Below are 13,601 nucleotides of genomic sequence, written 5' to 3'. Positions count from 1 at the left end.
TTCGCTTTCGTTTGCTTTAAGCAGTGCTGCTAACGTAGCGATGTTGTAACAAAATAAAACGATCTGATACCCATGAAAATCTCGCGCGTAGCGCGATGAATTTTCACTAGTATATAATTATGAGAGAATCTTTATTTATAGCATATAAGAATAACTAAACCAAAAGAAACTCTTTTAACACAAACATAAATGCAAAGAAGTAAAATTATTTATTAGAATTATTACTATTATTATTCTATTTTTCCTTCTAAGATGCAAAGATTTCAATCTTCATGCTAGGACAATGACCAGCGAAACTGCAAATAACGTTGTTCAGACCTTTCACAAGGGTAATTTGGTCTTTCCCACTTGTGTAAACCTTGTCGCTTGGGGTAGTGGTGCACCTATCATACCCTGCCTTGCTCACTACCACAACATTATGTGCTCCTTTTGGGTAATTAAACACTGTTTCCATTATAAAATAAACAATAATTCAATTAAATAAGCACTTGCTTTGTTATTAAATTGTTACTATTAATTTAACCAATAAAAAAAAGAAATCCACACATATTAGGCTAAGTCATTGGTTTTAGCTAAATATATAATCATGTAAGCATGGAAAGTAATGATAAGATGTTGAGAAGATACCAAGGACATCGCCGGCATTGAAATTCTTGCCTTTTTCCCAGCCAGCTACGTTGAACGTCCAACCATTGCCATCACCGACGACATAGGTAGCTGCATGAGCTAGCTCACATTGAAGCGTCACAAGTAATAGACAAGACACAACCATCGCCACCAATGCACTACCTCTTCCCTTAGCCATGGTTCAGTGAAACAAAATATGAAGGACTAAGCGATTATCGTATTTGTTTATTAGTGTCTTTTTAATTGTGAGATGTTTGTGTAGACATGAAAGCTATTTATAGCCAAAAAAAATCACTCATCAGTTTTTTAAAAAATCATATTATTTAGATATTTTTTTTGGACAAGTACAAGATTTCGTTTTTTTTAAATCACTCATCGGCATGACTGGGTGCGAGATGTTTTGTAGGACATCCTGAGAAGAGCTGGGATTTCGGCTAAGAAAGAGTCTCCTGTGAATTTCCTTACGGACCCTTGGAAGAGAGATCTACTCTACGACCAGCGGATCTGCTCGTCTTTGGTTGGGCTAGGGGGAAACACGCTTGTGTGGACCTCACGGGGGTTTCCCCTCTGGTTGTTTTAAGGGAAAACGAGTTTGTAGCTGGACAAGCAGCAAGAAAGGCAGAATCGAAGAAAGTTGATAAGCATGCTAAAGCTTGTGCAGAGAACCAACATGTTTTTGTCCCTTTTGCTTTTGACACTTTTGGCTCCCTAACGCCAGAAGCTATCCAATTCTTGACCAGGGTCCAACGGGTCATCCACCACAATTGCTCAGCCTCAGTGGGACGGGGTTTTGTCTTTGGTAGATTAGGGTTTGCAATTCAAAAAGGGTGGCGGCGCAGCTTGTTGCCCACCTACCTTCTGTTTTAATGTAACTTGACGAGTATAAATGAAATAAACTATATTTTCACTAAAAAATTAAATAAAATAACTATTTATAAATAATTATGAAAATGGAACAATGTTTAAAATTAATTACAGTTGTACTTTTATAGTTATATAATTACAATTGGGATATTTATATATATCTCCTTATTAAGTGCTCTTATTATATATTTACTTAATCTTTAAAATTAATTACATATTTCTCTTTTTTTATAAAATTACCCAATTACCCTTTTTGTAACTCTTTTCTAAAAAAACACCAACGTTTAGTTTGTTTCCTTCCAGAAATGCCTGTTGGATTTCCTCCATCCCTAGCAATATCGTTCCACTTGCAAATATCGAGTTTGGTGTAAATCTAGTTACCTTGTTCAGCGTACAACAAATCTTCTTTTTTGAGTGAAGCAGAAAAGGTTCGGTGGTGAGGAGTGGTCACCGATGTTCTCCCTCATGATATCAAGTATTCAACAAAAACTTTTTAGTTAATAAAATAACAATATTAGATTAGTTGAGTGTAACATCTTTTTGTTTCTTTTCACATTGTTTTTTTAATCTTTTTTATTCAAGGCTTCGTAAGTCGTAACAGAAGCAGGGACGTACCTATATTAAGCTAAGGGTGGGTGGGCGCACCCCATAAAAAAAATTTTTTAGTGTTATTTTTCGTCAGAAATCCCAACCGCACCCTTTGGAATTTTTTACCCGCACCGATGAAAATTTTCAACCGCCCCACTTAGAAAAAAAATAATTATTAATCACTTATTCACTTAATTATTTAATCCAATCAAAGACCAATCTACAATCAGTTTTTATTAACACAAGCCCAAACCCAACCTAAAGAAATTTGAACTAAATAAAATAACTCAAACCCATCCACCCATTCCATTTCCAAATCCCGCCCAAAAAAAAACTCCCAGCGACTTGACGCCACTGCTCACGACCTGGTGGCTTTTTTTTACCAAAAAAAACAAAATTCCGGTTGGACCGACCCAAATTACGTCAGAATTCCAATATAGAACTAGTATGGTTTATTTATTTATTTATTTATTTATTTATTTATTTTGTTTTATGTGATGATTAGGAGAAAATATAGATGTGTAAGGGTTTAATCTTTTTATATTTTTTTGATTTTTTTGTTGTTCTAGATTTGTAGTTAAATGACTTTGTTGTTTTATTTATAGCTTTGTTTGTTTAAATGATTAGTTACAAGTAATCAACATTTAATATTAGGGCTTGAATGTTTAAAAATATAATTGAAAGTTATGGGCTATGGTTGAACGTGATTGTTTATTTTGTTTAAATGTTTAGTGTTGTTGTATGAACTAATGGAGCAAATTATATATGTTAGGAACAATCAGTAAAAATGTAATGAACTTATGGCGTGTTTAATATCTTTAGATGATATTTTGGATATATTTCAAAAAAAAAAAAAAAAAAACCTGTAGGGTACAATTTTAAATACGTTTGTAATTTGTAATGACGTTTGACGTGTTTTTGATGATTTGTAAATTTTAGTTTGATGTTCTTTTGTATTACATGACCCGACCCGACCCGCTATGAACCGATATTTTTATACAGTTAGGGGTCTAAAATCTTTGAAAATATTTCATACCCCCAGAAAAAAATTCCTGAGTCCGCCACTGAACAGAAGAGAACCCATCTTCTTGTTTCTTTATGTTAGTCCATACAACTACTTTCTGTTTGTTCCTATTTTAATCTGCATATTGTTGTTCATACAGGTTCTTTCTTGATATGCCAATGAAATTGTTTAACATGCTTTTTTATGCTTAATATTTTATTTTATTTTATGAACTTTATATGAGGGCTGAAGGCTAAATAAAACCAAAATCAGAATCAAATTGTTAGTAACGGTTCAGTGTGGTTTGGTTTTAAAGTTCAACGGTTCAGTTTTGATTATTAAAAATAAAAAACCGTTACTAATGTCAAAGAGTTTGTAGGTGTTAATCATAACTATTGGGACAAATCTACCCGCTACAAGATATCACCATAATTAGTTTTTGGAGATTCAAATGTAACTGATGGTATTAGATTGGAGAAATATGTAAATAAATTTAATAAGTTTATTAAGGGTAAAATAGTAAATTAATTAGAATAATTTTAATGAAATGAGTATATATGTAATATATTAATAAAATGAGTAAATGTGTAATATATATGGTTTAGGAAGGGGAAATGTGTAATTGATTTTAAAAGTTTCGTTTTTGCTTAGAAAATGTTTTTAAAATAACTATTTATAAATAATTATGAAAATAAGAACAATGTTGTAATACAATTATAGTTATATAATTACAATTCGTATCTTTGTATATACTTATACCATAACAATTTCTATCTCTATTGTAATGAGATAAAAGAATTTAACTTCTATATTAGTTTTATACTTTGAGTCATATATGTTGCATTCAATGGGTGAGATAGGGTACAATTGACTTAAAACAGTTTTTTTTGAACATGCGTAATGGCACGTTGTTTGACAAACCACTTGCAAACCACAGGGGGAACAGCCCCCCCTCTTCCTAGTGGTGGTTAGATTTTTGGCTTCCTTCGCTGTTGTGGGCATGAGCTAGACCAAGAGAGAGATTTGTTAGGTTTTGGCTTTAACCAATCAAAACAAATTTTTCAATACAAATCACATACCTTACCACTACAATTTTTTTCACTAACTGATTTTGGTTAAGATGACGTGTAAGTCGTGTTGAAAAAGACCGTGTGATTTACCAAACCACTACTCATTGTCTTATGCTACTCGGTGTGGGAGGAGGGTAGTCCTCAAAACATGCCCCGCCATGTAGGATGGATGTGAGAATGAGGCAAAGGGGATGGAACTAGGGAAATGGAGGATGGGCCTGATATATATATATATATATATATATATATATATATATATATATATATATATATATATATATATATATATATAGAGAGAGAGAGAGAGAGAGAGAGTATAATGTACTTCAAGGCTTAACCTACATTAACATACATGACAAAAAATATAACGTGCGTTATTATCATAGAACGTGCGTGATTATAGTCCCATGCGTGATTATGTGGTCCCATACGTGATTATGTGGTCCCATGCGTGATTATACCCCTGATCCAACTGTTACCATTGTCTCCTACGTGATGTATGATAAGGCTTTTTGTATGTTAACCTTACTCTATATATATATATACATATATATATATATATATATATAGTAGGGATCCTGCGGAAAGTGTATTTTTCCTAGAAAGTGTAGGAAGTGATCTGGGCCATTAGATGAGTGTGTTTAATGGCTTAGATCAAATGGATGACATTTTCGTAATATCTGAGTTATATAATTAGAGACTTTTAATATAGTGAGGGTATTTTGGTAATTGGAAGTGTTTTAAATCAATTAAGAAACTGCCATATCAATAACCAATCCCTAAAATCATGCGATTCCCCCTTTTTTTCTCTCTCTCTCTCTCTCTCCCTCTCTAAACTCACCTCCAAAAATATTGGTTGTTTGGAGCATCGATGCCAGAGATATACATCTTTTTTATCAATTCCGGCAACTACTGGTTGCGTCTGCTCCGTTCAAACATGACCTTTCCGATTGGAAGGTGGTTTTCCGGTCATCGGTGAATATGGAGGTCGATCGGATGATGGCCAGATTATGTTTTTCCAGTCGATCAGTCAAGGTTTCCAGCGAGCCCTTTTCGAATACAGGTCAGTCTCTTTAAGGTTGATGATGACAGTGTGTTTTAAAATGACATCTGAATATGTTGATGATGACAGTGTGTTTTAAGGTTTATGTGTTTTACCATTTTAATGTTGATGATGACAGTGTGTTGAAGACGAAGACACTGGGTTGTGTTGAAGACGAAGACACTGACAGTGTGTCCAGCAATCTGCTTGCTGTTAAAACACAATATCAAGAAATCTGCTTGCTGTTAAAACACAGCGTCAAGAAATCTGCTTGCTGTTAAAACACAATGTCCAACAATCTGCTTGTTGTTAAAACACAGCGTCAAGGAAATCTGCTTGCTGTTAAAACACAATGTCAAGAAATCTGCTTGCTGTTAAAACACAATGTCAAGAATCCTCCGGCAATCTGCTTGCTGTTAAAACACAGCGTCAAGAAACCTGCTTGCTTTTAAAACATAATGGCCAGCAATCTGCTTGCTGCTGAAACACAGTGTCAAGAAATCTGCTTGCTGTTAAAACACAATGTCAAGAAATCCTCCAGCAAATCTGCTTGCTGTTAAAACACAGCGTCAAGAAATATGCTTGCTGTTAAAACACAATGTCAAGAATCCTCCAGCAATGTTGTAAAATCCTTTTTTACGAATTCCTGTAAATATGTTGTATGGATTGTATGATTTAAATTGAAACTGTCAATTTGAATTAGATGGGATATTTAGTTTCCATAATTTTCTAGTTAGTTAGTTATCTTAATAAAATAATCCATTAGTAAAATAATATTCAAATTACACAATTGCCCTTTTAGTTAAAATCCTTCAATGCCACATGTCGCGTTCTTATTGCTTCCTAGACTTTCTAGAAAAAACACACTTTCCATCCAACTCCTACTATATATATATATATATAGGGGAAGGATGTATAGAAAACCCACTTTAATTTAGAAAACCCGGGAAACTCAAAGCTCCCGATGTTTTTTTTTCTTGAAAAAATTTACACATGTTATTTACATGTTTTTAAGGGTTTTGGGCAAAAAAAAATCAAAAAAGCGTCGAGTAGATATTTAAAAAAAAAATAAACAAGTTTTGGTGTAACACATGTTACATTCATCTGACATATTTGTAACATGTGTTACACCAAAACTTGTTTATTTTTTTTTTTAAAATATCTACTCGGCGCTTTTTTGATTTTTTTTGCCCAAAACCCTTAAAAACATGTATATAACATGTGTAAATTTTTTCAAAAAAAAAAAAAAACATCGGGAGCTTTGAGTTTCCCGGGTTTTCCAAATTAAAGTGGGTTTTCTATAGATACTTACATTATATATATATATATATATATATATATATATATATATATATATATATATATATATATATAGGGGATGGTTCAAATGAAAACCACTTTTATTGTGAAAACTCGAAAACTAACTAAAAAAAAGGCTAAAAAACACACAAAAAAAAATTTTTTTTTCAATTTTTTTTTTATAAAAATCGCTAGTTTTTATATATAAAAAAAAACTTTTTTTCAAAAAAAAAAAAATTTGTGTAGTACACATACATATGTGCAGTATTACACATGTGCACTACACAAATTTTTTTTTTTTTTTTTGAAAATTTTTTTTATATTAAAAAACCTGCGAAATTTTGATTGCAAAAAAAAATTAAAAAAAAAAATTTTTGTATGTTTTTTTGGCTTTTTTTAATTAGTTTTCGAGTTTTCACAATAACTAGTGGTTTTCATTTGAACCTTCCCCTATATACATATATATATCTACTAGTCGTTTACCCGCGCAATGCGGCGGGAAACATATCAACATATCACTTAAGTTGGTGAGTTTAGGGCTATGTACGGGGATGTAGTTTCCGATGTGGCGTGCGACGACGATGGTGGCAGTGTAGCAGAACGTGAGGGTTGGTTGCGGCCTTCTTCAGAGGCGGAGAATCAGCGGTGTGCGGCGATTGTTGGTTTTGTGATAGCGTTTGATGGTTATTGTGCGACGGTCGGTTACCGGCCATTTACAATGAGGCCTTCGGCAGTTTTTGTCCGGATTCGAGTATTAATAGGGTACAATTGTTGCCCGTTCCGAGTATTGAGTTCAGAACACATACCCTATCTATACCCTACGGGTTGAGTCAGTTTTGTTTTCGGGTATAGAAAAACCAGTTCCGATTTTTTTTACCAGGTACGGTTATTTTGTGCACCTCTACGCATAAGACTAACAAACAAACATAAATTGGCACACTTCTGTTTATTTGAGAAAAAAATATTTCTTCTAAAGATTTAATTAAGATCATAGACTTTGATCTTTAACTTGTAGAATCCTTTAATATTTACAAAAATTAATATTACAACTCAAGTCAATTATGAAAAAATAGTTGCACCACTGGAACAATACATTTTTACTTTTAGACACAAATGTTGGGAATCTGCTGCTAAAATGTGTAGCAATTAACTATAATTTTTTTACTTTAAAAAATTTAAAATTGAGCTTCATATACATCAATTGCATCACGAAAGCAATGCCAAGATAAATCTGGTCTAGGTCGTCCAGTTACAGCTTTTATAGCATGTACATAACGCCACTTATATGTAGATAAAATAAAAGACCTGCAAGACCTTAAGAAAGTACAAATCATAGAGAACTCGAATAAAGCCATGTATGTGTCAAAGTCAAAATTAAAATATAAACCCATTTCACTTTTAGTAACTTTAAACCCATATCACTTGTTTGATTCATAGATGTAAAACAACCCAACATAAATCTTTTAATTTACGTGTCCATATAGATTCAATCCATTTAGGAACAAGACAATGAATGCCCCTACTAATGAATCATGGGCATGGATTTTTAGGTACCTCGCTACTATAGTATGTCAAAGCCCTTCTCTTGAATGAACCAGCTACCTTTTCATAACAATATGAAGTGCAAAAGGCTTAAGTTACTTCAGCTTGTGAATCATATATAATTGTAACCTCAAGAAAGGTACATAAATGTCTTCATCTGCAAGAGATCTGTGATGAAACAACTTTGCTCTGTTGGGTGTTTCCACAAGAATAAATACCAAGTAGGTCCAATGATTGCAACATTAACTTAAGTTAAGATTACATCCTTAATAAGATTAAGGATGATGATAGGGCACCAATAGGAAATCAAAGAGCAAGTGTGATTAGTATGGCTAGTTACCTGTAAGCATTTTATCAAAAGTCAACGCATATTTGGCGGTGTCCTCTTTCTGTATGTCACGCATAATGCTAATAAATACCCACACATAAGACGGACCACCCTGTGACACTCGAGTTTCTGTCTGACCTTGTTGACCAGCTTTGACTGACTTGACTCGGTTGACCCTTATTTGACCCGCTGCGCTCTTCGTGTTGACCAAGCTTTCACCAAGACCCGAACAAGCCAACACAGTCCTAAATCCTCTCCACCTGCGTATTTTAGCTATCATATCTATCCATATGAGCAAGAAATATTATAATTTTGTTGTTATACTATTCATGTGTACAGAAATACAAAACTTTTTTTCAAAAAAATATGAGCGATGTCGCTCGAGCTCGAACAACTTGTTAAGAGCTTTCAAGCCGAGGCAAGCCGACCAGTTTAACTTTGAGCCAGGAGCGAAGGATAGTTGGTGCCCGGGGGTGCAAGCTTGCCTCTACATGTTATAAGGCAATTGGTGATGAGAATGAGCAAACAAATACAACCAACTAACTTACAGGTTGCTAAAAGCATGCCAACATGCACACAAATTGGACCAGCCCTTAGTTTAAAGCTCTTTACTCTACCAGTCTGGTCCGATAACATCCAACCTGAAATAACCATTTATACTTGATGGGTTAAATATTCCACCTTTAAACTTTAACTGATATTGAAGTGAAAAAAATTAGGCCAAGTTAATTCACAATTTATCGACATAGACCAAATAACTAACCAGCTTTATTAAGAATCTTCGCTGATATAGCAGGTTCATTTCTAGATGACATAGCCAGCAATAGTAGAACCCTGTTGGCCACACGACAGATATGAATACAAAAAATACATATAAGAACAAACACATACGACAGATATGAATAAAAATAGAGAAAAAAACTTATCAGCTGAAGCAAAATTATTATCTAATAATAATAATAACAACAACAACAATAATAATATGACTTCTTTCTTACCTTCACACCAACATTTTTGCATAACTCCTGTATCTCTCGCGTTCGGCATACAAGATTCCTGCAAATTACAATACTGGCACATGTGTCAAAACATCATTTAAGCTTTAGTTCTCTCTGGTTTACGGTTTTTTCATTTGCTATAATCTGCTCTAGAATTTCCATTTTATTCTACCAAAATACATATCATAACTTTAAAAATAATCTAGCAGATTAACAAAAAAACATAAAAAAACAATATATGAGTACCATTCTCTTCTCATAGCCAAGCTTCCCATTTCTCATTTTCGTCTTTAGCTTCACATGCTCTAAGCTCCCTTTCACAATCTTTTAGCCGCCATTTGCTCATTCGCACCCAGTTAAAACCGATTTATGTTGCTCATTCACCTTCCTTTGCATCATGCACACAGCAACCCTCAACTGTTAAAAAGATAAGGCACAATAATAAAACCCTTTTAAGTTAATTAATATGTGGATGAAGAAAAGGAGATTCTTTTGAAGAGTAATCCCATAGGAACCCAAATACATTAAAACTTTCATCTCACAAAAAGTGGGTGTACAAATTTAGATACATAGTTAAAGAATCGACCAACTATATGAAAAAAGGGGTTTAGCGATTTGTCCTAATATACCTGAAACCACAATTATCTTGCCACTTCGTCTCAAACACAGAACCACGTGATGGAGATTTAGGGCTTCTATAAACAAAAACAAAATCCTACCATAAAATTAACAGCAGCAACTACATGCAGTACCCGAGCAAATGGGATCTTGCCCTCCTTTGTACTCAACTGACACAAAGATTAGGGCTCTCAGTTTCTTCTCTATCTTCTTTTGCTTAAGATACATAAAGAGAGTGCATCTTAATTTTTATAATTTTTTTGCTTGGGATACAGAAAGATAATGAGAGGAACAATGCATTTTGAATCTTTAATTACAAAAGGAAAAGGGAAAAAGACGGTGGAAACCATGAAATCGAGGGTAGAGGAGAGGAGGTGCTTTTGTTCGTATCTGAAAATGTTAGGGCTTTTGAACATTTAATCAAATCAAGTTACCCTGAAAGAACACGAAGATCCCGAACTGATCAAATGCGGGTGGTATAGAAATTGAATATAAATTCATCCCGTTTCTCATAGTTAACATCTGAATATCAATTAAAATGTTTAATTATCTATAAACATTTAATCAAAATCTACAATAGATTTCTTGATTTTGAGAACTGCAAAACCTGTACGAGCTGAAGCTGCTTCATATATTCAATTGCTTCATCCAACTTTGATGCCTTATCAGTCTACAAAAACAAAAAAAACAAAAAAAACCATAATTATGCATTGCAGGATACAAATTCGACGACAGATAATCCGGTGAATCCGGACCGTTAAACCGTTAAACCTGTGACAACTCGAGTTTCCAAGATTTCCATCTTCGCATTAATTGCACGTTAACTGTTTAAGTTGTTTGTTTACACCATTTGTTTGCCTTGTAACTGTACACTGGATCATATGTTGAGATGGTTGTTTGATATGTTACCTATGTAATGTGATTAAGGTGTTTATCATGTATCCTGTTTGAAAAACTTAAACTACTTAAACCTTGAAAAGGTCCAACGAAACACAAGTGTTTCGCCATAACCCACACCGACGAAACAGAGTTTGTTTCGTCACAAACACCTCGACGAAACGGGTGTTTCGCCGGCCCAATGATTCGCCGAAGCCCAGTAAGGGCCCAGTACGTTACGCGGATATTTATTAGGTATTCTGTTTCATTCGTCACACTGTTGGCAGTTTAGAAACCCTAGAACTCTCTTCTGTGTAACGGCAGTTCGTGTTCTCCAAGCCCTCTATAGCGATCTATCCATCATTCATTCTATCTCGGTTAGCAACACTTTTGTTTAATTGATTCCATGATTCTTTAACCGATGGATACATGTTTACATATATGTTTTGATTGATGAAACGTTCTGTGCACATAGGTTTTGTTATAGAAATCACGACCATATGTTGAATTGATTAGGGTTTCATGAATCTTACATTTGTTGTGCACGTTAGTGATTGTTAGTGTAGAATCTGATTATATTATTTAGATCATAACCATCTGATAATTCTTGTGATAGAAAACTAACAGAACTGAATGATTATCAATTGTGCTTACGTATTGATGGTATAGATTTTAGGGATGTTTAGCAAACTGTTATGCATAGATTACAGGCTGTATATGTGATGATCAATGGTTTCTGCTTCGTATGATAGCTGGTTGTTCATTGTTAGTGTGTAATAGCTGTTGTTGAGAATTAGGGTTTTCTATGATTGAAACTGATATGCGACGTAACTGACATCTTGGACGAAACGAAAATCACGGCGAAACAGGGGGAGTTTCGCCGAAGGGATCATGACGAAACGGTGGGTGTTTCGCCGAAGGGATCACAACGAAATAGAGGGTGTCTCGTCGAAGGGTTGCACGACAAAACAAGTATGTTTCGTCAAGGGTTTAAACTGCACAGTGAACTCAGTTTAGTCTGTTAAGGGTTAGTTAACTGTTGTTAAATGATAGGCATGACTTGCATGAGCTTGAATATGTGCTTTATGTTATTTGGTGATCACTGAGTCAATACCCACTGTGATTGTACTTATACGTGAACTTCGTGAATATAAACTGATTATGTATACATGCGTACTCTAGGCCTTGACTAATTATTTGTGAGCACATACCTTAGCATACCGAGCAAACCAAGGTGAGTTCACACTTCCAAGGCATGGGATTCCCGGTGGGTTGGGAATGGGATTTGTATGACTACCCGTACTTTCATCACTATTAGACTACTTAACACCGTCCTCGGATTGGGAAGGACGCCAGTGCTAGAACCTACGTAAAACCTACGTACAAGTGTCCTCGGTTTGGGAAGGACACCGGTGTTAGAACCTACGTAAAACCTACGTACTACTGTCCTCGGTTTGGGAAGGACACCAGCGCTAAACCTACGTACTCGCTACGTACTACTGTCCTCGGTTAGGGAAGGGTACTTACGTAAAACCTACGTAAACCCATACTTATCACTGTCCTCGGATTGGGAAGGACACCTATAGATACAACTAGTCTAGTACATACAACATGGGTAGCCCCCACACATTATTGTAAAGGTTTGGAAACAAGGGTACTGGGTAACGCATGGTTATGAAACGAACTTACAATTTTGGAAACGAACTCATTAACTGAACAATCAACTGTGAACTCGCTCAACTTTGTTGTTGACTCGTTGTTACATGCCTTGCAGGTCGATAGGTACTCATGGAGCTTGCACAAGGAGGCGCGGTCGTTGTGGGACATGGACAGTGGATGCCATGTTAAAAACATTATAACATTTTCGAACTTAATACTTATGTTTGGGTTTTCACATTTATGCTTCCGCTCAACACTTAACTATGTTTGTTATGAACACCTCTCGTATTGTTGGATTGAATTTTATTTATTACTTACAATGTTCAATATGATTGGTGGCTTGATCCTGGTCAGTCACGCCTCCAAGCGGTGATACTCCGCGTGTGGATCTTGGGGGTGTGACAGATTGGTATCAAAGCCATTGGTTATAGTGAACCTGGTTTTAAAAAGGGGAAAACTTTTGGATAAAACCAGACTATAACCAGAACAGTGCTCAACGATCCACAACGACGCTTCGCTCCACGTGCAAGACTCACATTTCTAGGTGATGTGGTTTATGTTTTATTGCCTACTTGTTAGTTACATAGAACTTTGCTCATGGTATGCTTAGATAAACATAGCAACTATCGTTTGAAACATACGTGTGCTTACTCTCTTCTGTCATCGCACTTTCGCGAACCTCTCTCACTCATGTTTTCCTTTTGATATGAAGATCATGAGTGGACGTGTTAACATGACTCAAGCCCAGTTGACGGCTTTGATTAACCAACAAGTTGCCGCGGCACTTGCAGCCGCTCAAGCAGGAGGTATATCCTGCAGTCGCAAACTCACTCTAGGATCTTTAGATCCTACCCTCATAAACCAACTCTTGTGTTTAACCTTGTCCTATTCTTATACACAACAGGTCAGAACACTCAGCCACCTGTATGCACATTCAAGACTTTTATGGACTGTCGTCCTAGTACTTTCAGTGGCACTGAAGGGGTCGTTGGACTCCTCCACTGGTTCGAGAAGCTCGAATCAGTCTTCGAGATGTGTGAATGCCCTGAGGCTCGCAGGGTGAAGTATGCCACTGGTACTCTCGAAG

At 35.3% G+C, this 13,601-nt stretch overlaps 1 protein-coding gene across 1 annotated transcript; it reads right to left on the bottom strand.

Annotated features, from left to right (window-relative positions):
* Positions 1-247: 247 nt before the first annotated feature.
* Positions 248-805, bottom strand: LOC110903423 (basic blue protein). The gene is made up of 2 exons (XM_022149382.2): positions 628-805; positions 248-444 (listed from the first exon to the last, which is right to left on the bottom strand). The coding sequence occupies exons 1-2, from the start codon at positions 803-805 to the stop codon at positions 248-250; spliced, it is 375 nt and encodes a 124-aa protein (XP_022005074.1).
* Positions 806-13,601: the final 12,796 nt, after the last annotated feature.

This window comes from Helianthus annuus, chromosome 13 (genome assembly GCF_002127325.2).
Source record: "Helianthus annuus cultivar XRQ/B chromosome 13, HanXRQr2.0-SUNRISE, whole genome shotgun sequence".
Classification (NCBI taxonomy): domain Eukaryota; kingdom Viridiplantae; phylum Streptophyta; class Magnoliopsida; order Asterales; family Asteraceae; genus Helianthus; species Helianthus annuus.
Note: the sequence above shows the minus strand (reverse complement) of the source record. Positions and strands in the feature narration are given on the sequence as shown.

Coding starts and splice junctions, on each gene's coding strand:
- LOC110903423 (XM_022149382.2), bottom strand. CDS start 805: ATGGCTAAGGGAAGAGGTAGTGCATTGGTGGCGATGGTTGTGTCTTGT. Junction 445..627: donor CAATGCCGGCGATGTCCTTG/GTATCTTCTCAA, acceptor TAATGGAAACAG/TGTTTAATTACCCAAAAGGA.